This window comes from Delphinus delphis, chromosome 2 (assembly GCF_949987515.2).
Source record: "Delphinus delphis chromosome 2, mDelDel1.2, whole genome shotgun sequence".
Lineage (NCBI taxonomy): Eukaryota > Metazoa > Chordata > Mammalia > Artiodactyla > Delphinidae > Delphinus > Delphinus delphis.
In genome coordinates this window covers 12,704,735-12,731,528 of record NC_082684.1, presented here as the reverse complement: position 1 = coordinate 12,731,528, position 26,794 = coordinate 12,704,735, and the positions used below count along the sequence as shown (strand labels likewise).

At 36.4% G+C, this 26,794-nt stretch overlaps 1 protein-coding gene across 1 annotated transcript in view; it reads right to left on the bottom strand.

Annotated features, from left to right (window-relative positions):
* The window catches only part of TRIP11 (thyroid hormone receptor interactor 11), a 63,918-nt gene that overhangs the window by 32,968 nt on the left and 4,156 nt on the right, over positions 1-26,794 (bottom strand). Inside the window, 10 exon segments of the mRNA XM_060004025.2 lie at positions 275-3,298; positions 4,185-4,397; positions 7,740-7,826; positions 8,406-8,446; positions 11,172-11,537; positions 13,166-13,331; positions 15,176-15,244; positions 17,171-17,449; positions 20,417-20,527; positions 25,426-25,487. Coding sequence (XP_059860008.2) covers positions 275-3,298; positions 4,185-4,397; positions 7,740-7,826; positions 8,406-8,446; positions 11,172-11,537; positions 13,166-13,331; positions 15,176-15,244; positions 17,171-17,449; positions 20,417-20,527; positions 25,426-25,487 — 4,418 coding nt within the window.

Sequence of the window (26,794 nt, the reverse complement as noted above, 5' to 3'; positions counted from 1 at the left end):
AAAGAAAAACATTAACTGCTTCTAAACTTTTTCTACTTAGACTGTAAAAAAATTAATCTAGAACTAAAAATATTTGGAAATATCTAGTAATTTGGGGGAGAAACTTGCAGATGCCTCTGAGGAAAATTTATTTTGAATGAATCACAATACCTTGAAATAAATATTTCTAAAGGAACAAATGCATCTTCCCCTTCAAAGAACATCAATAAAGTAGCACACTAAAAAATCTCCTCCACCCCAAACTTCCCTCCACAACACGCCATCCAGAACATACCTGCTCTTTTTCTTTCAGTAGATGCTCAAAAGCCAGAGCCTTCTCCTTCAATGAATGGCATTCAAACTCTTTTTCTCGAAGCATCATAGAAAACTTCGTATTAGTCTCCTGTAATGCTTGATATTCTGTTTCCTTTCCCCTGGATGTTTCTATTATTTTTTCATTTTCCCCCTTTAGTTTACAAATGTCCATTTCTAAGATTAATGTTCTCTCCTTCAGGTTTGTTACTGCCTGCCTCAAAAGTTCATTTTCATTCACCTTGTTAGTGAAATTTTCATTCAAAGCAAGTAACTGATCACTTTTGGCTTTGATTAAGAGGTCTTTTTCCTTAAGCGACTTTTGTAAGGTATCTTGTTTCTCCTTGAGCTGCTTAATTTCTGAATCAGTTTGTTCGTGTTCTTTTCTTTCTAGCTCTGAGGAAGCAGCAATCGAATCAGACAATCTGTGATTATTTTCCTGGAGAGTTCTAATTGTTGCATCTTTTTCCTGCAGTGATTTTCTTAGCTCTTCTATTTCTTGTTTAGAAGACTCACTCAATACATCAGACTTAATTGTTCTAAGAGACTCTGCTGACTGGGAAGTAAGCGACGATCCAGAAGAGAGCTGAGGTGAAATAATATCAAGTTTTCCTAAAAGAAGATCCTTGGTATTGCAAAGCTGCCCTATGCTGTGCTGAACTTGTGCTAATTCCTGCCCAAAATTTTTGAGTTTGGTTTCATTCTGCTCATAACTTTGGATCAGGCCAGTATAGTTCACTTGCAATTTAGAGTTGTTATCACTGTCAACCAGAACTTGTGCCTGAAGCTGATGAAGCTCCTCCTGGAGCTGGGCTGACTCGTGTTGCATATTTTGTACTGTAGTCATTACCTGCTGTTTCCACTCTTCCATTTTCTTTACTTGTTGTTTTAACTTATCGCGTTCCTGTAGAAGCTCCTCGAACTGATTACTATTAACACCTCCAACCTCATTTTCAGTGTTGGATGTTTGTAAAACTGTCAATAAGGTCTGACATTTCTGACTTAATGCATCTATTTCAATGTCTTTTTCTCGAATGATACGTGATAAATTCTGAATAGTTTCTCTAAACATATCTTGGCCACTACTTTCAAACCTCGTGGACAATTTTTTATTTTCATCTTGCAGCTTATTGAGAGCTGTTTCTTTTGCAGCAACTATATCCATCATCTTGTGATATTCTGTTTTTAGATGGCTATTCTCCCTAGTCTTCTCACTCAAAACAGCTAGTACCTGTTCTCGTTCCATAGCATAGGCCTGCAGCTGCTGTTGAAGGTAAACAACATCCTGGGGGTAGGAAGCTGTAGTAATTCGAGCATGAAGAGCTTGTATCTCCAAATCTTTCTGCTGGATAATCTGAGTTAGTTTACCAACCTCATCTCTGGAAAGCTGATCAATCTGTTTAGTTAGAGATATATTCTTTTCATTTAGAAGCTTAATCTCCAATTCTCGTTCTTTTATTCCTTTTACTAATCTTTCGGTTTCAGCTTTAGATAAATCATGCTTTTCACTTCCATTTTCTATATTAAGGCCCTGAACTTTTGTTTCTTGAAAAATAACAGAATTCTCTGTTTGAACGTCCTGTCTTTCTTCCTGCAACTGGGTTTTGATTTGTTCAATTGTTTTTTGCAAATTCTTAATTTCCTCATCTTTCTCTAAAAAGAGCTGGGTGTGTGTGGCGTTCATTTGCTCATGCTGGTATCTAAACTCATCCATTTCCTTCTTCTGCTCCTGTAAAGACTGAAGCAGCTGTATTTTACTCTGGTTTTGATCTTCAATTACCTTTTGATGATGTTTTATTTCCTCTTTAAGATTATCCTTTAATATATTCAGCTGATTCACCTCAGATTCTAGTTCTGTAATACTATCAAGGGTTTTAGGCTCAGCCACAGGTGCAGCTCGACTCTGCTGTTCCCTGAGTCGTTCCAACTCTTCTTTCAGATGATTGTTTTCTTCTTTCATGGATCCAAGACTTCTGTCTTTTTCCTCTATGGTTTGCCTTAAAATTTCATTTTTTCTTAAGGCCTGAGTATATTTATCTAATTCCTCCTGAAGCTCTGAACTTCTTTCTTTAAGTTTTTCAATAAAAATTTCGTTCTCATTTACAAGTTGGGTCAATTGCTTCTGCTCTTCTAAGCTAGATGACAAAATTTTCTTCGTTTCCTTATGATCAGTATCCATCTGCTTGATATTCTTTCTGAGTTCTGCTATTTCAAAGTCTTTCTCTTGACTGAGTTTAATTAAACGCTCATGGTCCAGCTGTAAAGCAGAGATACTCAAATTACGTGCATTGGACAGTTCTTCCATGGTTTGCTCATACTTGTTTGCTTCTTCCAACAGCCTCTTTTCAGCCTGACACAATTCTCTTTCTAACTGTTCCTTCTCGATTTTTAGAGCCTCCACAATAGCGTTTTTTTCCTGAGAAATCTGATTGTTACCAGCAATAGACTCTTCCAACTGATGTCTTACATTTTCACATGCTAAATTCAACTTTTCATTTTCCATTTTGAGATCAAAAGCAACTTTCTTTAAATTTTCATTGAGCTGTTCTATTTCTGAAAGATTTTGCCTTAAGTTTCTCACTTCGGCTTCCCTTTCGTTAAGTAAGTCATCCTTAAAATTACTGTTAGAGTCTCGATTAAGAGACTGCGTTATTAACTCATCCCTGACTCTAGAGAGCTCCTCCTCCTTTTGTTTAATATGTTCCTGAAGTTCAAAGTTCTCCTTCTGGATGTTTAAATTTTTTGTGTGCAATTTATTTAGCTGATCTACTAAATCTGCTACTTTATCCTCAAGCTTCTGCTTGGTTAAATGTAAATCACTTAGTACCAGTTCACTCTGAATTAACTTTTCTTTCTGCACGTCTAACTCTTTAGTAATGTTCATTTTATCATTTTCAAGTTGATGAACTCTCTTTTTTTCATCATTTAGATCTTTTTTCAGTTTACTGATGACATTATCTCCCTCGTTTTCTTGTTTTGATAGCTGATCTTTGATCAAAATCATGTGCTGAAAGAAAAATTAATTTGCATGAACTTTAAAACATTCTCTCATTTTAGTACCTAAAGGAAACTTTATAAAATATCACACATAATACAAGAATAATCCTCAGACATTTCTAATCCTTCTAATTTTGTTGGGAACTTTTTAAAAATTCCCAACAAAATTATTTACTAATTATCTTACAGCAAATCTATTTAATTGTTTTAGAGATTAGAACTTAAAAGCAAATAAACACTGAAGCAGGGAGACAACAAGCTACAGCCCATGGGCCAAATAACACCTGCACCTGTTTTTGTAAGTAAATTCTTACTGGAACAGAGCCAGGCTCGTTCGTTTACATATGACAACAGCAGAGCTGAGTAGCTGCAACTGCAACTACATGGCCTGCAAAGCCAAAGATATTTACTATCTAACACTTTACAAAAAAAGTTTGCCAACCTCTACAACTTGAGCATCAATTAACTAAAATATTGATTAAATCACGCCAGTTTTGCTTATTAATCCAGTGTTCAGTCTACTGAGTAGAACATGCTGCTGCACTGTCTTTAATATATCATAAAACAGGGCTTCCCTGGTGGCGCAGTGGTTGAGAATCCGCCTCCCAATGCAGGGGACACAGGTTCGAGCCCTGGTCCGGGAAGATCCCACATGCCGCAGAGCAACTAAGCCTGTGCACCACAACTACTGAGCCCGCGCACCACAACTACTGAAGCCTGTGCGCCTATAGCCCGTGCTCCGCAACAAGAGAAGCCACCACAATGAGAAGCCTGCTCGCTGCAACTAGAGAAAGCCTGTGGGCAGCAATGAAGACACAACGCAGCCAAAAATAAAATAAATAAAATAAATTTAAATATATATATATATCATAAAATATAATTTAATATATTGTTACCTTTGTAGCCTCTTGGTTCTGTTTATCCAATTCTTCTAACTCAGCTATTAGTATTTCCTTTTCAGTAATGCTCTGATTGAGTTCTTGTTCCTTTGCCTCCAAATTACGTCTTAAATCACATAATTCTGAATCCAAATCCATGTCCCTTGCAGCTGTACTTTTAATTACTTCATATTCATTGTTCAATTTTGAAAGTGATATTTGCAGTTCTTCCTTAAATGAAAAAAGGGGAAAAAACCAACACATACTATCAATTGGAAGAAGAGACACCAAAAGTTTAAAAATATACATATATAAGCAAAACTTGGGAATGTATTTTTAGATGCTCTGTGTTGGAAACATTATTGAATAATACCTCAGCAATAACACATAAAATTGAACAAGCCACAGCCTTCATTCATGTACAATTTTATTTGCAGCTTCAAGTAAAACATTTCTATAGTCCTAGACAAGATGCAACAACTGTAAGTCTGTCCTCTAGCTCCAACTTCTTTACACAAAAACTTTCCCATTTGAGAGCCTTCCCACTCCCACTCCCACTGCTGCTTCCCTTCCATCTCCTCCTTCCCCCACACAACACACATAATTTTCAAAACATCCCGAGCCTTCCAGCTCCCTTCACTTCCATCCCTAACATCACCACCAACAGCCCCAGGCAAAAATGTAAGCTATCCATATCCATTTGCTCTGAAGTTTGTCCTCTCCAATTAGAAAATAAAAGGCTTCTTCTCCCTCATAAAAGTAATTTCCCTTACAACTGGCTTGTCAGAACATGAAACCTTTTCTTGACCCAAGAAAGAACCCTCCTTTCCTTCCTTTACCTTCTAACCTAAGCACAGACTAGGTTCCCCTCTCTCAGACCTAACATTCCTAAAGATACACCTGTATGTGATTTTTTAAAGCACATTCTATGTTCTGTTCTATTTGTATTTAATGCTTTTCCTCCAAAATCCCAGACATGGGACAGTTCTCTATGCTTCAACATTATTTCAACCTCTATCACTATGATGGTTGTGATAAACCCTCTATCACTGTAAAGACATCTTTCATTGACAGAGATTTTTTGGACTCGCAGGCTCAGCGGCCATGGCCCACAGGCCCAGCCGCTCTGCGGCATGTGGGAGCTTCCCAGACCAGGGCACGAACCCGTGTCCCCCGCATCGGCAGGCGGACTCCCAACCAGTGCGCCACCAGGGAAGCCCGACAGAGATTTTTAAAAGCAAACTTCTATGGAATCTACTTTAAAGTAAATAAGAATCTCAAATTTTCATAAGTAGTCTAATATATACCTTACAAAAGAGACCAATGAAAACTATATTAGAACATCTGCCTTACAATTCTCATTCTCTTCCAATTCAAAAGTTTATTCTGAACCGCAAACGAAAGATGGAAATATCATTCTCTTATGCCTTTCTAGAGTTATCTGTTCAAGTAAGAGAACCACAGGGACTTCCCTGGTGACGCAGTGGTTAAGACTCCTCGCTCCCAATGCCAGGGGCCCAGGTTCGATCCCTGGTCAGGAAACTAGATCCCACATGCATGCCGCAACTAAGAGTTCACATGCCACAACTAAGGAGCCCGCCTGCCGCAACTAAGACCTGGCACAACCAAATAAATAAATAAATAAATATTTTTTAAAAATTAAAAAAAAAAAAGAGAACCACAAAAGGGACTTCCCTGGTGGTCCAGTGGTTAAGACTGCGCTCCCTCTGCAGGCGGTGCAAGTTCCATCCCTGCTCAGGGAACTAAGATCCCACATGCCGTGGAGCGTGGCCAAAAATAAACAAATAAATAAATAAAATAAAATTCTAAGAAGAGAACCACAAAATTTTTTGTCATGTGGATCTTAAGAATACACATGACCAGGACTTCCCTGGTGGCGCAGTGGTTAAGAATCTGCCTGCCGATACAGGGGACACGGGTTCAACCCCTGATCCGGGAAGATCCCACATGCCATGGAGCAACTAAGCCTGTGCACCACAACTACTGAGCCTGTGCTCTTGAGCCCACAAGCCGCAACTACTGAGCGCAAGAGTCACAACTACTGAAGCCTGAGCACCTACAGCCCGTGCTCCGCAACAAGAGAAGCCACCGCAACGAGAAGCCCGTGCACGGCAACCAAGAGTAGCCCCCGCTCGCCACAACTAGAGAAAGCCCGTGCACAGCAACAAAGACCCAACGCAGGCAAATAAATAAATAAATAAATAAAATAAAATATTAAAAAAAAAAAAGAATGCACATGACCTTGCAGGTATTTTTGGCATTCTTAACCAGTGAGCAGACCCATAGCAGACACAATTCAAGCAAGAGTTGCAATGGATTACCTAACATCAAAAGAAAGGAGAAACAGCTAATCGGGAATAGCTACAGAATCCAAAATTATCATGAGGAGGTTACAGGCCCTATCAGAATACATGCAGAGATTTGCAAACTACAAAATACACTTAGACCAGTTAGAGAAAGGAATAACTGAATAAGCAGAATGCAGTCGAAGCAGAAAAGAACAGAGGAAACATATAATATAGTAATTTAAAAATGACTGGGAGACACTACTGGCATTTAGTGGGTAGAAAAAGTGGGGCAAGGAACCTACAATGCAGAGGACACAACTAAGAATTCTCCCACCTGAATGCCAATAGTGCCCCTTTGAGAAACACTGCCTCCATACTAATGTGCAAGGACACGGAAAATATAATGTTAAGGTATGTATGAGCAGTATATACAGTATGCTAATATTTGTATTTTTTAAAGATATTTATATATATAAAATCATATATGCATAGATATAGTCTGGAAAGATACGCAAGAAACTGGTAAGCAAGAACACGTCTGAGGAAGAGACCAACCAACAGAAGTGTGAAGGATACTATATTTGTACTGTCTGAAGTTTTTCAGGATGCATTACTGAATATATACATCAGGAAATATGTGTTACTTTTTTAAAAATTAAGATTTTAAATTGAGTTGAGACACTGGCCTGTAATAATAATAAATAACACCAGCTTACAACTGTTCTATATTTAAGAAGCTGCCTTAACCAAGGACTTACCCCCTAAATGGTACAAACATAAAAATATCTTTCCCCATTTCCAACATTGCATTACAGAATCTTATTCCATCCTTGCTACTAGTATACATATTTCTACCACTGAGAATGTCCCTCTTTACCTCTCACCATCAAGAAATTCCTGTCCATTACACCAGACATATTCTGGGGCATATAAGTAGTGCATAGTTACTACAGTATGCCACTCCAGACTCCCGACCCACCTGTGTATGTTGCTGCTGATAGGACCTCATCTGAAACCAAAACAGAGCTATTACGTATCTTTTCTGCTCATATCTGTATGCCTACTGGCTTATCTTTAAACGTAAACTCTGCCCAGCCTCTCATACTCTGAACCTTGCCCAAGTACTTCAACCTGGCCTGACCAGCATCAATGAGATCAGCTTTATCCTCAGGACTCTCAAGAAATAAATATTCCATTTTGATATAAACTGGCCCTTAGCTATGACCTACAATTTTAATTCTGCCTCCATATTTATTGTACCCACCTTTTCTTGATTCAGTAATGAATTCTCTTTTTCTAAAACTTGGACATGCGTTTTAAGTTTCAGATTGTCTTCAGCAAGATTGTTATCCTATAAAAATGTTAAAACACTGTGTTTTCAAATAACAAGAAATTTAAAGTTTACAAAAAAGCAGGCAAGCTATACAATTGTGCATTTCTACTCTTCAGTGATATATAAAAATTATAAGCATAAAACACTGGACCATCTAAAAACAATCATTTTATAGACATTCTTAAAGAGGATTTCTTTATTATATTTGAAAAAATATGTAAATATATTTACAAAATAACTTGTAATCATTTAAAAAATAAAAGAAGAAACTCCTTGAATTCTTTAAGGGAAATCAAAATGCATTCCTCACTTTGGTAGAGGATCTGCTTCCACTGTCTACACATACGTATCATTTGTCAAATTAACCTTCAAAGAAATATACTTGCATTTTTCAATTATGTACTTTTAAAATTATATCAATTTATGATGCAAAAAGATTCCGTTACTAATCAGCAAACATAAAATTACTAAGATGAAAGTTCCTTGGATAAGTTCACATGAATTGTAAAAAACACAAAATAAGTAATTATAAATAACCAAAATCCTTTTTCTTGGTAAACCGAAGACAAAAGCTTTCTCTCTTAAAAATTAGTTTACCTGGTTTAAATTACTCAGTCTCTTTATTTCATTTTCAGCATCTGTAAAAACAACAATGGATCTGACATTAAAATTCTTTAAAATAACTTAGTAATTATCTCCTATACTAAATTCACAAATGAAATCCAATTAAAATGTTATTTATAAGCATAATTAGCAAGCCCTAACAGTGAAATGTATTTTTGCTATTTTGTATTTCTATTTTGACTATACTGAAGAAGTCATAATATAAATGTCAGTCAGAAACTATGTTAAAATCCAATTCTATGGACTAGTATAAGAAAGAATTTATAACTGTGTTCTGGATGAGTCATAAGTTCTTGCCTGGATAAAAACATTAACAACAACTGCATTTCAAAATGAGCTGATTAGTCTGTGTATCAGGAAATAGTATAAGGACTAAGATTAGAAAAAAGAAAAAACAATGTATATTATACCACAATATGTTATACCACATATTGGTATGTTACACCCCAATATGCCATGTTATACCACAATAATAAGATAATCTCTCAATTTTCTAAAGTGACTTAGACATGACTACTAATAAAAAGACCATTCAATCTGGTATTAGAGATAGATCCACAAATAGAAGTAGTTCTAGAAGAAGAACACAAAGACAAAATACCATGAGTTCAGCTGAAGTAATTCATTCAATGTTCACTCAAGAAATATTGTGAGTTGCTAAACAAGATGGAAAAATTTAGTCCATGCTTGCTCTCAAGAAGCTTACAATTTAGAGGGGAAGATAAAAAAGGAAACACATGAGAACAGTACAGTGTGATATAGGGAGCACAGGTGCTACCAGAGCAAAAGGGCCAAACAACTCATCCAAACTAGGAGGGCCGGGGGAGTGGGGTGAATGGGGTCAGGGAAGCAGCAGTGCTAGGTACCTCCCGGTGGATGCAACACCTCTACTGAAGCTTAATATACTAAGAGTTAGTGGGGGGAAAAAACAGAGACACTCCACACAGAAAAAGCAACAAATGCAAAGGCAACAGAGCTTAGAGACAACATTGCTGGCTTTAAGGAGCTATAGAGAAAGTTCAACACGGCTAAAGCTTAGAATGTTAGGAAAATGGGAAGAGTTGAAACTGCAGAGGTAGACAGAGACCAGATCATGAAAGACACCGTATGTCCAACTAAGATGTTTAGACTGTATCCTGAAATCCACAGGGAGCCACAAAGTACTAAAATCAGGGAAGTGACCTGCTTTACATTTCTGAAAAATCATTCTGGCTGCAGAAAGAAAACATATTGATTGAAGAAGGAATCATGGACACCAGAGAATAATAGGTAACACTTTTATAATGCTTATTATGGGCTAGACACTGTTCTAGAGAGAACTTTGCAGCTAGTAACTCATAAAATCCTACTACTACAACCACGAATGAGATAGTATTACTATCCCAACCATAGAGATGAAAAACCCAAAGTATAGGGATGTTAATTAACTGTCCAAGGTCAGTTAGTTAGTGCTGGAGCTGGATTCCAACCTAGTCATGTTCTTAACCACTATGCTATTCTGCTCTACTAAGAGACTGCTATAGTTAAACAGGCAAAAAGAAATTATAATTGGCTGAAGTTATTCAGTGGCAGTGGAAATGGAGAAAAGGGGAAGGACTAGGGCAGCAGGTTTGTTTTTAAAGCAAATAAACTCATATGGATCACCCAATATATTAAGAAAATAAATTTATTTTGAGAAGAACAGAGCTACTCTGAAGTCAAATGACAAAGTCATCCAGAACCCCACCACACAGCCTTCCCTTTGTCTTCATGGCAGTCCCAAGACTGAGGCACCTATGAGAAACCCTAGAGCTCCTCTGGGACACAATCCTGAAATAGCACTGAGCCAGAGAGAAGTCAAGGAAATAGAACCTATAGGACTTGCAAGGTGATAACTTCAAGTTTTCTGTTTTGGGAGAGTGGTAAATGCTACCAATCACCGAGGTAGGGAAAGGAAGAGGGGAGGAAGAGGGTCACTCTGCTTTGAGCCTAACTCCAAATTTACTCCAGGTCAGGAGCTCACGATAAACAACTAAGTAAGGAACACAGGAGGGGCAGGCAGGGGGTATCACAAGCACATAAGGGCTAGAAACCTCTAGAGCAGGAATGAGTTCATAAAGTGGAAGTTCATATTGTGAGAAGAGGACAGAGTGAAAAATAAAATGCATCTTTTCAGTGGAAGAGCTCCCATTATGTTTTCCTGGCATAAATAAATACTGGTGTTAGGCCTATTTCATTCAATATTTTTTTTTTTGTAAGCTACAACACTGGTACGGTAACTAAATATCATCTTGAGCATAGTAAGTGGTGGAAGACCTACGGCTCTTATTATTCTTAGGTCTGCTTAGGTACAGATCATTTTGAAAGGTAATATAGACTTTTGAAGAAGATAGACTGCATTCTCTAACTGGAGGGTCTGGGCCCTAACGAGTTACAGGAAGTACTTGGTAACCTCCTCCCAACAAATGTTTACATAAGCATTTCTCAGAAATCTACATAGCCTCCTAAGTCAATGAGTTCCGTGTAAATACTTAAAGGATGAAGAAGGGAGGCTGAAAGAAACCTAGCCGATTCTTAACCCTTTTAGTAGAAATATCCTATTTGTGATCTATTAATTATGGCACTGAATCCAAAGCAAGCAATTCTATTCAAATTCCACATAGTCATTTCCATAGTGTTCAATTATTCAAGTGTTTGTCTCTGAAAACAACTAGTATGAAATGAAACACCAATCAGAAATAAGTTCCAAACATTTTATACCAGACAGTGCTTGTTGCAATCTGAACACTTCTTCTTCTACTGAAGAACTGTGTGGAAGAATTATTTCCTTTTCTGTCACAGTATCACTTTGCTTCGCAGCATAAGGCTGCAATTTACTACATTCCAGTTTCAAGCTTTCACATTCTTCAAGTAATTGTCTGTTTTCCACACTTAGTCGTTCTTGTTCCTTCTTCAAAACACCTCTGTCATTTTCTGCAGAAGATAATTTTTTATTTATGCCTTTTATTTTATTCTCAAGTTCTTCAATTTTTTTTGTAGACTCTACTTTTTCAGCTTGTAGAACTTGAATAGTTTTTTGCATCTCATGGATTTTAGAGTGATCAGTTACTGCAATTCCTGAGCCACCTAGAACATAAACATAAAATCAGGGACACATCAAATGTCAAGTACCAAGAGACAAATAGCCTGCTGTATACAACTGAAGATTTAACAGACTTCAGAACTTGGAAGGCTTAAAAAGAAAAGCTAAAATAACAGTGAGATAAAACTACTCATTAGAATGTCCAAAATCCAGACACTAACACCACCAAATGCTGGTAAGGAAGTGGAGCAACAGGAACTTTCATTCACTGCTGGTGGGAATGCAAAATGATACAGCCAGTTTGGAAGAGTTTAATGATTTCTTTCAAAATTAACAAATATGATACTCTTATCATATGATCCAGCAATCATACTGCTTAGTATTTACCCAAAGGAGCAGGAAGCAAATCCACACAAAAACCTGAACAAGAATGTTTATAGCAGCTTTATTCATAATTGCCAAAACCTGGAAACAACTGAGATGTCCTTCAGTAGGTGAATGGATAAAAAAACTGTGGCACATTCAAACAATGGAATATTATTCAGCGCTTAAAAAGAAATGAGCTATCCAGCCATGAAAAAACATGGAGGAAGTGTACACCTGAAACTTATATAATATTGTACATCAACTACACCTCAATAGGGACTTCCCTGGTGGTCCAGTGGGTAAGACTCCGTGCTCCTAATGCAGGGAGCCCAGGTTCGATCCCTGGTTGGGGAACTAGATCCCACATGCATGCTGCAACTAAGAAGCCCACATGCCGCAACTAAGGAGTCCACATGCTGCAACAAAGATCCCGTGTGTGCAACTAAGCTAAAATAAATAAATATTTAAAAAAAAAAACTACACCTCAATAAAAAATAAATTAAAAAAAAAAACATGGAGGAAACTTGAATGCATATTACTAAGTGAAAGAAGTCCATCTGAAAAGGCTACATACTATATGGTTCCAAGTATATGACAATTTTGGAAAAGGCAAAACAATGAAGATAATAAAAAGATCAGTGGTTTTAAGGGTGGGATGGGGGGAATGAATACGCAGAGCACAGAGGGTTTTTTCGGGCAGTGAAAATACTCTGTATGATATTATGATGATATACATTTGTCCAAAGCCATAGAATGTACAACACTAAACGTAAACTCTGAGATAAATATGGACTTTGGGTGACTATGATGTGCCTTGGTAAAAAAATGTACTATTCTGATGAGTGATGTAGATAGTGGGGGAGGCTATGCATGTGGGGGAATGGGGTATAAGGGAGATCTCTGTACCTCCTCAATTTTGTTATAAATTTAAAACTGCTCTAAAAAAATAAAGTCTTTTTTTAAAAAAAGTTAAATTACCGTAATACACAAAACATTTTTAAATAAATAGTTAAGGAAAGATATTACTTGAATCAAATACTAAGAAGCCTTTGTATCTGAGTTTGAAATAAAGTAAAAACACACCAAACAATGCAAAGAGATCTCTGTATTATAACTATTTACCACAAAGGTAAAAGGACTTTTCCATTTTTGCAGAATCTTGACAATAGTGGTGCCGCTGTAAATTTCTGGCAGATGAGCAGAACCAGTCATTTACTCATTCCTTAGAACTTTGACCAAGTTTACATCAGCTAAGTCTATCATTTAATTATGTCATTTAATACACTAAACTAACAAAATTAATAACCTTCTTGTAACAGATTTTCCAGTTCTTCAATCCGTTCTTCATAGTCACTTAATTCTTCTCGATGCCGACGAGTTATTTCTGTCAATTTCTGTTGATGTGCATTCTGCAATACTGACATTTCATGTTGATGGTTGTCAATTTCCTGACTTCGGTTCTGTTTAAGTTCCTTAAAAAATAAAAACGAAGTTAACCATATTTAAAATAAATGAATTTAACTAAACTATTTCATTGTTGTCCAAAAGTCCATATTATTAAAAATAATTCTCTGAACATGCTCAGGCTGAAAAAATTTAAGTACAGGCCCCAAATCTGGACAATTCTAAAGACCCCACCCTTTCCTTTCTTGGGCCTTAAAAGCAATTTTTCTACTTTTAATGAGGGAACACCAGCAATAAACAACTGAAACAAAATGCAAGCAAAAATATCTTTTTCTCTTTAGTATCTGTGACCATGAACTTCTGCTAATGACATATTCCACCAATACCAGTGTCCACCTTCTGGCCAATCTGTTCCTGTTGTCCTATTATACCTATCTTTTTGCTCAGTCTTTCCTTCTCTCAGTTTTGATAGGACCCCTAAACTGTCAACCAAGGTGTCTCGCTACCCAAGTTGAGACCACTATCTCTCTCCTAGGAACCTGGATATTCAGCTGCGTCTTTCAAAGAGGGAAACTGGTTAGACCAGAAGCATTATAATAGCTGCACCCTGGAGAGCCTATCCACTGTGTCCCGCTACCTAGATCTCTGATGCTGGTCTAATTTCTACCCTTCCTGAGGCCAAAATGCTCAATTTTTCCTTCAATCCTGTGGACAGAGTACCTGGCTCCTTCTAATAAACCCTCTTATGCTTTACTTAGCCAGAGACCGTTTTCGTTGCTTGTAGCCAAGAATCCTAATCAATAAATTAGCTTCTATTTCCTGAGAAGAGAAATAAAGTTATTCTTTAGTCCTACACACTTACTTATGTGCCAGTACTTGACAAGGAAGTTTACATTTAAACCTCAAAAACAATCCTACAAGAGAGGTATTATGATATCTACTTCACTGATGATAAACAGAAGCTTGTAAAGGTTAAGTAACTCGCCCAAAGCAGCACAGCTGGTAACTAGTACAGCCAGGATTCAAAGCCAGGTCTGAATGAGGAACCCATCCACACTGGTATTGTAATAAAAATAAAACCAAAAACCAAAAAATTCTAACATAACAATAATTTACATACTAAAAACAATTCACTGCCGTGCTAAGTATATGTAACTGAGACTTCTCTGGAAGGAAATAACTGACACAAACTAGCAAAATTCCACCATGAAGGGAAAATAATTGTTTACAATAAATAATATTAACATTGTATTTTGTCAGTATCTTGATATTTCAGTGACCCTAGAATTGTTTTAATAAAGACTGTTTTACAAGATACAATAGAAGATAGAAACTTATGAAATATAAACTACCTAATAAATATTCAAAACCAAATGATTTTGGAAAGAGAGATATTATTATATACTTAAGGTGCCATAAAAAATGGAGAAGATATAAAAACAGCAAAAAAAGTGAATATCATAATCTATAAAATACTTTTATAACTGAGCCTTTTATTAATTTAGGCTTATACTTTTTAAAAATTTATTTATTTTATTTATTTTTGGCTGTGTTGGGTCTTTGTTGCTGCACGTGGGCTTTCTCTAGTTGCAGCGAGCGGGGGCTACTCTTTGTTGAGGTGCACAGGCTTCTCATTGCAGTGGCTTCTCTTGTTGCGGAGCATGGGCTCTAGGCGCATGGGCTTCAGTGGTTGTGGCTCAAGGGCTCTAGAGTCCAGGCTCAGCAGTTGTGGCACACGGGCTTAGTTGCTCTGTGGCATGTGGGATCTTCCCGGACCAGGGCCCGAACCTGTGTCCCCTGCGCTGGCAGGCGGATTCCTAACCACTGCACCACCAGGGAAGCCCCTAGGCTTATACTTTTAATAAGCAAATTTTAGATGTATAACAGCCACTGTTCCAACAATCCACCTTACCTTAATGATATTTTGTAGTTTGCAGATTTCACTTTGATCAGAGCTATCTGATCCTTGTGCTTTAGAAGTCTAGATCAGAAAAACACAATTAGAAAATAGTTGTACTGATTTTCTTATAAAAGAGAAAGTCAGTGAGCTATTTGTAATGAGGTGGATAGACCTAGAATCTGTCATACAGAGTGAAGTAAGTCAGAAAGAGAAAGACAAATACCATATGTTAACCCATATATATGGAATTTAAGAAAATAAAAATGTCATGAAGAACCTAGGGGTAAGACAGGAATAAAGACACAGACCTACTAGAGAATGGACTTGAGGACACGGGGAGGGGGAAGGGTAAGCTGGGACAAAGTGAGAGAGTGGCATGGACATATATACACTACCAAACGTAAAACAGATAGCTGGTGGGAAGCAGCCGCATAGCACAGGGCATAGCACAGGGAGATCAGCTCGGTGCTTTGTGACCACCTAGAGGAGTGGGATAGGGAGGGCGGGAGGGAGGGAGACGCAAGAGGGAAGAGATATGGGAACATATGTAAAGTATAACTCATTCACTTTGTTACAAAGCAGAAACTAACACACCATTGTAAAGCAATTATACTCCAATAAAGATGTAAAAAAAAAAAAAGAGAAAGTCAGAAACTAGCTTTATTAGAAGATACGTTTTTTTAAAAAGGGGCATTTGCACAGGGAATACAGCCAATATTTTATAATAACTTTAAACAGAGTGTAACCTATAAAAATACTGAATCACCGTGTTGTACACCTGAAACTATTATAAATCAACTATACTTCAATTAACAAAAATTTAAAAAACAAGTAAGAAAAAATGGGGGGCATTTATTTCCCAAATTCTTATTAAAGAATGCCAAGCACCCTTTAAAGAACCTAGTCCAATAGTGACTAATACACAATAAATACAAGATACCATTCAAGAGTTTGTTAACTAATTAGGGAAGACAATACTTTTACAAAATAAGAAGGAAAACACCACAGAATATTTTTCTTGGCTCAACAAGAAAGGAGATCTTTTTTTTTTTTTTTTTTTTTGCGGTACGTGGGCCTCTCACTGTTGTGGCCTTTCCCGTTGCGGAGCACAGGCTCCGGACGCGCAGGCTCAGCGGCCATGACTCACGGGCCCAGCAGCTCTGCGGCATGTGGGATCTTCCCAGACCGGGGCACGAACCCGCGGCCCCTGCATCAGCAGGTGGACTCTCAACCACTGCGCCACCAGGGAAGCCCAGGAGGTCATTTTAATTGGGAGGATTTCTCCTTTACACAACAAGATTACACTCACAAAAAGATAGAAAATAATCTCTTTACTTATGTACTTTATTTTTCTCCACACTGATGGAATAAAGTCTATATGAACAATGTTCCAGTTTATTTCAGGTCTCGTGTGTATTGGCAACCTCAGTAATAAATAAAATCTGATAAAGAAGACAAAAAAGGGATCCTTGGAAGAAAGTTTACAGCCCAAAATAGGAAGGACTTAATTTCTATTCTAATGTGTGAGAAACAACACATAATAGTTTATGTGTCTTATAATCCCAATTATCAGATTTTTCATTTTACATATAATTAACGCAAAGAAGAACCTCAGACAACATCTAAGCAAGTAGTTTCAAATCTGGTGTCTTGGTTCCACCAGAGAAGTCTCAGGGACTCCAGGGGAAGAGGTGCTGGTTCAACCACAGCAACTCCATTTTTGTCTCCTTTAAGTGCTGGACTTGTAGCTTTTAATTTTATTTTAAAGCATGGTTCTCTTGCTTTAAATTTTTTGGAAATTTCTTCCAAATATTGTACAGAAGGGGAAACTGAGGCTGAGAGAGAAAGATGACCTGACTAAAACCATTTAAAAAGTCACTGGCTGAATCAGAATACAGGTTTCTGACTTCCTAGTCCAGGGTTCTTTCTGATACCAAGACTTCTACACACAGCATCGTTACTTTTACTCACTCACAGTTTTCAAAAATTCATGAAAATTCTACCTACCTGAGCAATATGCCTCCAGTGGCCAACTTCAGACTCAAGTCTTGAAACTTCATTTGACAATCTGTTTATTTCTCGTTGTGATGAAATGATGTCACCAAAATCCATGTCATCATCGTGGAACGCTGAAGCATGATGACTTAAACCGTAACTGAATGAAGGAGATGCAGCGGTTGCTGGTACACCACCAGCTCCTGAAATCACTGACTGAGCAGCTGACTGTAGCTTCAGCAACTGATCCTGCAGCGCGATCTGTCTTGCTTTAAGATGGCTGATTTCTACCTATATTTATAATCCATATTTTAGAGAAGGTACTTCAAAATAAGCATATTGACCCTTTTATACATTCATAATGTTAAAAGTTATAATAGTTTAAGATTACCCAACGACAGTACTCCATCAACTGAATCCAAGTTGTCTATAACACCCCAACATAACATTTTTATTTCAAAACCATGATTACCATAGAGCATAATGTTCCGATTAATATGAGCAACAGAATTCCACTCATACATTAACTAAAGCAATAAAATGCTCAGTTAAACATCAGTTTACCACCTTCTACATACCAGGTAGTATAGTATATACGCAATTTCTTAGGGTTCTGTTTGTGATTATCAAGCCTCAAGAGATGAGAAAATAAAAGCTGCAACAGTCTATGCACTGTAAGCTTCCTTAGAACACCTGTTGGAAGAGTCTTTGGTAACTGATTATGTATGGCTGGATTTAGGCTTAAAATGCACCATGAATCAGGTAACTCTGTACTGGTCTACACAACACAGCTAGAAGGAAGCTTTGATTTATTAATCCGATCTTCACAGTAAGCCTATGATTAATAGCCCATTAGCCTTAGAAGGAAATCGTGCACTGAAAGAGGCCTTGGCTTTAGCCTTGGCAAAGAAAGGCCCGTGAAAATCTGACTCTATTCAGGGAGACAACAGTATAAAAACCGTGAAACCCCGAGTAGAGTTTTGACTGAAGGCTTGCAATACCAAGTCAATGTCCAAAAGAAGTTATAAAAATAGGACTTACCATAATGCCACATCCATTCCAAGTAAAAGATTACTCAAAACATAAAAGCAAGCTAGAGAAAACTGAAATAAGCTTTCTGTAAAATACTCAAGCTAGTCCAAAAGACAACCTGCCACAATGGAGGAAAATTTGATACTGAGGAGACAGTCAGCAAGTAACAGTATTTCTAATGTCAAGCAATTAGACAAACAAAAACCAAATACAATTATGTTAAATGTCATAGTAAACAGACATTTTTTCGTATCAGAGCCCCTTCTCTAATGGAGATTTACAATAATGTACAAATTTTATTTTCCCATAAATGACATGAGGCAAATTGCATCTCTGGGCAGTATGAACATCACGAGAGCAACAAATAGATTCAGAAAATAGCAGATCTAAAGTATATATTATCTTTCATTCTACTAAAAAGTACTGAAATCAACAATTCTTTTCAAATGTAGCTATAATGCAAAAAAGTTCTCATTATACAACAGACATTTATATCAAGCTGTAGAGTTAAAAAGTACAAACTCTACTAACAAAGACGTATTCCTAAACTTGAATTCTTAATTTGCCCTCTAATATCCATAGTGAAGTAGAAAATAAAATGCCAGATTATTCCACAGCAGTTTTTTCAACTAGGATGTAAGCATCAGAATCAGCTATGGGGTTTTCAAAAAATACCAATACCAGAGCCCCTTCCCAGTACGCTAAATCAGAATCTCCTAGAGGACCTAACAATGTGTATTTTTTATGATTCAGCTGTAAACCCCTGGGTGATTCAGCTACTGCTCTATTGGAGTATCTGTAAATCAGTGCTGCTTAAAGTGTGGTCTGTGGACCAATGCCATGAATGTTTGCTACCAGTCCATGACAAGATAAGTAAAGAAACTGAAAGAGTAAGGCTTAAAGACTTTTAAAGTAAGTTGACAGGGGCTTCCCAGGTGACGCAGTGGTTAAGAATCCACCTGCCAAGGCAGGAGACACGGGCTCGAGCCCTGTGAGCCACAACTACTGAAGCCTGTGCACCTAGAACCCGTACTCCCAACAAAAGAAGCCACCGCAATGAGAAGCTCGCGCACCTCAACAAAGAGTAGCCCCCGCTCGCCGCAACCAGAGAAAAGGCTGCGCGCAGCAACGAAGACCCAACGCAGCCAAAAATAAACAAATAAATAAAGTTTAAAAAAATAAAGCAAGTTGACAGAGTAATTTTACATCTTTTGAATCTTTACAAAAAAAAAAAGTGGGCTTTTAACTTTAATTTGAACTTGTAACTGTGCTTTTTTACATTCATTTTATTTTTGTAGTTATTCATTTTTATTGTATTTTATGAAATCAATTCCAAACAGATTGGAAATTTAAGTTCTTCTTTAAATGTTTATATTTATCTTCAATGTGGTTTATTTTTCATCTTAGTATGTCACTAAAAGAACTTGAAATCAATGCATCTAAATTTTAAAAACCCAAATATAAAGTGATGGTAGAAATGAACATTTAATCAACAAACTGAAGAACACCCCAGTGATCTGGATAATTAAACAAGAAATTCTGTGGCTCAATTCCACAGAATCATTTACTGAATTCCACTTACATACTAAACACTAAAGAGAATTCAACGACAGAATGAAACATTAGGGACATAGTCTATTATTTTAAGGATTTGTAGTAACACTGGTTAAATTATATAATATTATCAAAACCGCAAAGGAAAGATAAGCTACCTCCAAAATAACCATTTCTATCAAAAAGGGGGAAAAATTATAGAACAGTATAAGTCAACTATAAAATACCTAATATTCTGTTTTTCCATGGAAAATCAAGTAAACACTAGTAAGCATATGTTAACACTTGTAGTTAAAATCATTTTTTTAAAAAGAAATGTTATTAACAATCACAATGATTTAAAACAAATTTAGGTAAATAGATGAGAAATAAGTTTCATAAAATCAGAAATTATAAGCAACAAATGCCTGAAGATATTGTACACAAAGACTTTTCTTCTTTTGGAAAGTAGAAATTAAACTCCACAAAGGTTAGTTTATGTAATATAAACGTAAAAGCTTTCAGAGTTCTTGTTAAATTAGTGGTATCATACTGAGTTGGAAATTACTAATTTCAACACCCTTTTGATATTTTCATGGATCTAAACAGAGCCTGATTTATATTATAACTCTTAGAAACCATCCTAAATACATTACAGTGAAGTAAACATGAAGTAACTGTAATAACCTTTACCTCTTTCTGTTGCAGTTGATTTCGATAACTCATAGACTGCTGCTTTATTTGAAGCTCTGATGCTTCATGCTTCTCTTCCAGATCAGTACAAAGTTTTTTGAGTCTCTCATTCTAGAAGCAACGAAAAAAGTGTTTTCAACAAAAAGACTAAAAGTAAAACATGTTAGTAACAGTTATGTGCAGGGCATTATGAAAAACATATTGCTTCATGCACAAAAAAGATGTACTATAGTAGGTCTCAGAATTCTGACCTTTAAACCACAATTTCAATTAAAGTTACAAGTGCAATAAGCATGTTTATAGAGATTATGCATAATTCTGAACCAAAGTTTTTTAAAAATCTTGATCAGTTTGATTTTCTGCTAAGGAAAACTCACTGATCAGTGTTTCCCCCATCTTTGTACACCCAATGTCTAGCATGCAGTAGGCAATAAGTGTCTGGTAAATGAATGACCTAGAGTACATGCTTAAACTTTTGTTTTCTCCCTGAACAGTAGAAATTTTTTAAAGAAACCTTTTTAAAAAAGACTTATGGCTGACGTATAGGTAGGAGGACAAAAACTGACATTACTTTTCTGACTGAACCCTAGGCTCCTGAGTGAGGCACCTCTGAAAAATCCATTTTAAAAACCACTAATAGAACTCAGTTTGGAAAACTACAGTTAGAAGTACAAAAAATACTCTAAATATAATTCAATGAATCTGGACATCACAGTCTTTTGTTTTAAGATGCTGGAAAAAATTACTTAAATTTTATGTACCTAAGTAGTAAATTATTAACCTAATATCATCCTTTGACATTTGAATGAATAAGGGTATAATGGAGCAAGAGAAACGGACACTAAAACTTTCTGCAAAAAGGAATTTACAAATTATTACAGATAATAATATACTAAGAATTCTACTAATGTATCTGCAAGCAGAGTTTAACAATGATAACTGAGAATAAGGAGATTCATGGTGGGAAAGAAAGCTCCCGCTAGAAGGTGAAGACTTTTTCACTTTGAGGATGTCATCTGTTTTCTTCTTAGATTCTAGGAATTTCTTACATCAACATATGTGAAAATTATGAACCAGGGAGATTAAATGAATTCCCAGAGAAAATCAATGGTGTAAAATAAAGGAAAAATTATCACACACACAAACTCTAGTTTTGGGAGTCTATCTCCAGAAATCTAACAGACCTTGGTTATCCTGCAGAAATATGAATAAGAAACAGGATCAATGGTCACACAACTAATTACCTTCTAATGTACTGGCTGCATTTGCACGATTTTCTGTGAGCTGTTCACATGAAAATACCATACATAACTGAAGCAAGAGAATATACTAAAGTCAAAACCTAGTCGTAAAGTCCACTCTAGGCTTTTTCACATAAAAATACCTAAGGCTACTTGTTTAACGCTGATGAATAACTAGAACTGGAAAACTTTCAATTTGGCCAATAACTAATTGGTTGTCTTTCCTCATCTCCCTAGTCATGTAAGAGTCAGGTTGATAAAGCATATGAAGGACAGATTCTCTTCATGTGGCTGACCCAAAACATGCCAGGAGTTGTCCGTGGTCATATTTTCTATTATATGAAATATGAAGCAGAGGGGGCTGGTCTGAAAGGAAAAAAGAATAAACACACACAAAGAACAGAGAGGAATAAAAATGAGACAGATGGATTCCTGATGGCATCCAGTTCTGGTTGAAGCCCTTTCCTAAAGACTGGCTAAAATTTATGCCTTGGAATCCATGAGATACTCATATCCTTAAATTATTCCATTGTGCTTAACCCTTGTTATATCATCAAGGTCTACTGGAACCAATTTTAGTTTGTGAGTTTCTTTTTTGAGTAGTATTAAGGACTGATATTTAAAACATTTATTCTTTCCTAGTAGTCTTCCAACAAACAAAGAGAAAATACACTTTTAAAAAAAAAAGATTAAAACTCATTCTATCTTGCAATTACCATAAGGGTACATTGGGCCCTTTTACAATATAAATCTAAGAATAATCATGAGGTCACAATGATCTTGTTTTTTCTGTATCTTGAAACGTTTTGCTATTTTATCATCCTAAGAATTAATCATTAATCATCAATTATTTACAACTATGTTAAAAAAAGACTTAAGAAAACAGAAGAACTGATGGAATCACCTAGAAGAATGATGCAACAGTGAAATAACCAGTTTTCTGACTGCATTACCCAAAGTACTGCATCATCTTTTAAAAAGGAAAAAGTCAATCTGGAGACACCATCTTTGCAGTGGTTTTTTTGTTTGTTTTGGGGGGAGGTTTTTTTTTTTTTCACTTTCATTGAACACAATTGAAAATTCAGAATTTTCACTTTTCAACAGAGAAGAAAACTGACAGAGGAAAATATTCCACAATTAGACAACTGAGAAGATAAATGCAAAGAGACAGAAAACAGCATTAGACTCTAGAGTCTAATGGTTATGGTGAAAATGAATGTAGGAGCAAAATCTCAGACAAGTCTTCGAATAACAATATCCTAGATGAATTTCTCAAACTCAAGAACTGAGGAGTGAACAACATATTTCTAAGAGCAAAAAGGAAATATGGTGTTCTCATGAAGTTAGTCATTCTATAAGAAAAGATTTTATCTCACAATATTTTGTGACAAAAACCTGAACCATTCATGCCACTTTACTAAATGGATATGTAACAGTATTCTTTCATTATACACATTTGTACACCAGCATTTACTTGATACAGTCCCTACATGGACAAATGCTGAAGGCAGGTGTATACACAGGTGACTAGGAGGAAACAGATGACATAAAAATGAAAAAACTCAGTGGACTGATCACTCTAATTGGTATTTATAAATCTAAGAATAAAAATGCTTTGTAATTATGGAGCAAACAGCCATGCATTTAACAAAATCATAAGCCGTCAAAGTTTTCATAAGTATTGGTTTTAATGACACAAGTCAGGAAGAAGAACCAGAAGTAATAATAGGTTAAAATCTATTAGAGATGTAATTGAAATCTGGAATCAGTATTCACAAGATACATTCCAGTTCACAAAAAGAGTTAATAAGCAGTTAACTGCATTCAAAGAACATTGCCTATTCTGAGCATATATGCTTTCAAAAGCAGAAACACATGGAATAAAAGTCTGAATTTGCTATATATAAGTTCTTATTAAAATTTGTAATAAAGTTTTTCACTATCACTTTATTCTTACTTCTGTAAATTTTTTATAAAATAACTTAAAACAAAAAAATTAAAAGTACATTGGATCGAGATGGTAAATGTGAAGACTTTTTCTTGGCACAGATGGTTAAATTAGCTTAGATTGGTTGCCATTAGTTGCAACTGAGGAAACTTAACTAATTAAGTCAATTTCAAATATTAACATCTGTACGCAAATCTAATTTCCTCTAGAAAACATACTGCCCTCTGTCTATACTAAAACTTTCTAAATAAATAGAATTTTCTATTGTAATCTCCTAGTGGTTTCAATCATATGTTCACTTTCTCCTATTGCAGTCACATAAGGCATTACCTTTATGAAGTGCTTATGTGCTGATAGAAGGCAAGAATCATGTATAGTCAAAATCACCTTAGAAAATAAAGTCTTTGGAAAGTCCAATAGTCTGTTTTCCTCTAGTGTTGGGTTGGCCAAAAAGTTTGTCCAGGAACCCAAACAAACTTTTTGGCTAACCCAGTATTTGAGTAGCTCACGGTACTCTGAATAAGCACCAAGCAAGGAAGTTGGCTTTCATTTGGGGATGTGTTATACCAAAAATAAATATTTTTGAACACTAGAACCATACTTGCCACAGTCCAAAGATAAAATAAGGAGAGAGACTAGAGTTGAAATCAACAGAGGGACAGAAGATTTCTATCTCTCTTCTCAACCTCAGTACAGAGCAGTCATTCATTAAGCAGGTTAACCCCATTTGCTTCCCCCCTCCCCCAAATGTATACTGGCAAATTTAGCTTAATTAATACCATTACACACATCTCTGCCATCTAATTTTCCTCGGTGGGCCCATCCTGAGTGCTTTCTCAAGGATTTCTCTAGGGACTATAGGGACGATTTCCTATCTCAGCCTTACAAAGAAAGAAGCTATTACATTCATCTGTCACTGAAGTATCTACTAATTAGGTAATTACAGCTAAGGTCTCTTAAGTGCCACCAAATTGCCATCTTCTATTGAGGCAGAATACTTCAATAGTCCCTCTTGAGAGATCCCTCTACTTTCAAATTCCACAATCTGACCTTGATAATCTAGACCAGAGCTCAGTCAGAAAGTATTTTCTTATATTTAAATTCCATTTTCTCTTTTATGGGCTTAGCAAGGGAAAACATGCTTACCACAGTCCTCTAAGAATACTGTTTGCTGAAATACTATTAAGTGTTCCCTTGCTGTTCTTATCCAAAGGCTAAATAGTTGGGTGTCTTTAGTACTTTACAACAGATCCCACTTTAAAACCTTTCATTTTCTTTACGGCTTTCCTTTGAACCCTTTCCAACATTTCCTCATCCCTATTAAGTACAATGTCCAGAGCTAGTTACCATGAGGCACTGACTAATAATGAAAAAAATGGTAAAATTAATTTGCTACTCCTATATTCTACATTCTCTGTATACAAATATCACACTTTTTTAATGTTAGGGGATTAAAAAGCTCTAGATTAAACAGAATTGCATTCTTCACATTATACTTAAATAAATGTACTACTGCAGTTTAGCATACTAATAAAACATAGTAAATCCTTGATAATGATAAACTTGCCAATGTTATTTTCTAAATTTGGCAGATTTCCTTCTTCCAGCATTCAGAAGCAGCGGTGGGAATATTTAATAGCAAAGTGCAGTAACATGTAAATATATTCTTCATCAAATGAAGATGACAGGGCTTAAAAAAAAAAATTAAGATAAAGGGAAAGAGAGAAAAAGTGCATTAAAAAGAGAGGACTGAAATAAAGTATGAATAACTTTCATGGCTTCAAAAAAGAAAAAAATCTAAATCTTTAACGTTTCCTTACCTCTGATCTTAAGATTGTATGAATGGCTTCAACTTCCTTTCTCCTAGCATTAGGTAATTCTGCTACAAAAGAAACAGCATATACTGAATATATACTCAGTCAACACCATGTGAAGTAAACAGGCATTTTAAGGGAAGCATATTTCACTGAGCTTTAAACAGAATGGTATGCTGATCTAAGAACAAATTCAGAAGACAAACATCACTTGATTGTTATCACAACTTTCTATTGTCACAAATGTTCTTTATCGTCATGTAAGTCATTCTTTGCCTATCTTCTATACCCTAGAGCATCTACCTTTACCCCATGGAAGTGTTCATTAAAATTTTGTTATGGGGCTTCCCTGGTGGCGCAGTGGTTAAGAATCAGCCTGCCAATGCAGGGGACACGGGTTCGAGCCCCGGTCTGGGAAGATCCCACATGCCGCAGAGCAACTAAGCCCGTGTGCCACAGCTACTGAGCCTGCGCTCTAGAGCCCGCGAGCCACAACTATTGAAAAAGTGAGCCTAGAGCCCGTTCTCTGCAACAAGAGAAGCCACCGCAATGAGAAACCCGCGCTCACCGCAACTAGAGAAAGCCAGCGCACAGCAACAAAGACCCAAAGCAGCCAAAAATAAAATAAATTAAAAAAAATTTTGTTATGGAAAATTAATCTCTCTCTGTTGGCTTAGTATAAATTTTGATGAAACTTACGCAGCTGGGGTTTTAAGGGCATATTTCTTTTCTTTTTTTTTTCTTGGTTTGGCCGTGCCGTGCGGCTTGTGGGATCTTAGTTCCCCGACCAGGGATTGAACCCAGGCCCTCGGCAATGAAAGCGCCAAGTCCTAACCACTGGACCACCACGGAATTCCCAAGGATGTATTTCTCTTATGAAACTGGGGTTTAGAGGGCCTTTTTCTACTCCCAATACTACCAAAAAATTAATGACCTACAAACAAAGAATAAAAATGCAGCAAAAGAACACTTATTTCAAGTAACGTAGACACAAGTTATCTAAAACGTGAATGAGCTCAGTCTTGTTTTGTACATTTTCATTTAAAAGGAAAGTCAAAGGCCCACAGTACCAAAATGGCACAGCTGATGCTGCCAGATAATCATCATCCACAGAGCTAGATTTCTTTTCTAAGTACTAGTATTCTTCATTACTCACAGCCCTTTAATACTATAAAAATAATTTCTCTGAATTAGTTTAAATCAAAAGAAAATACAAGTGGCATCCAATTAATAACAGTGACAAACCCACTCTTCTTCTTTTGAAAATCATCAGGTGGGGATGCTTGGGTGGTTGTTTATACATCTTGCTTGAAACTCTGACAGGATTGTCTAATTGCTATTTAGAAGGGAACAAATTATAATCTAATCTGTTTAG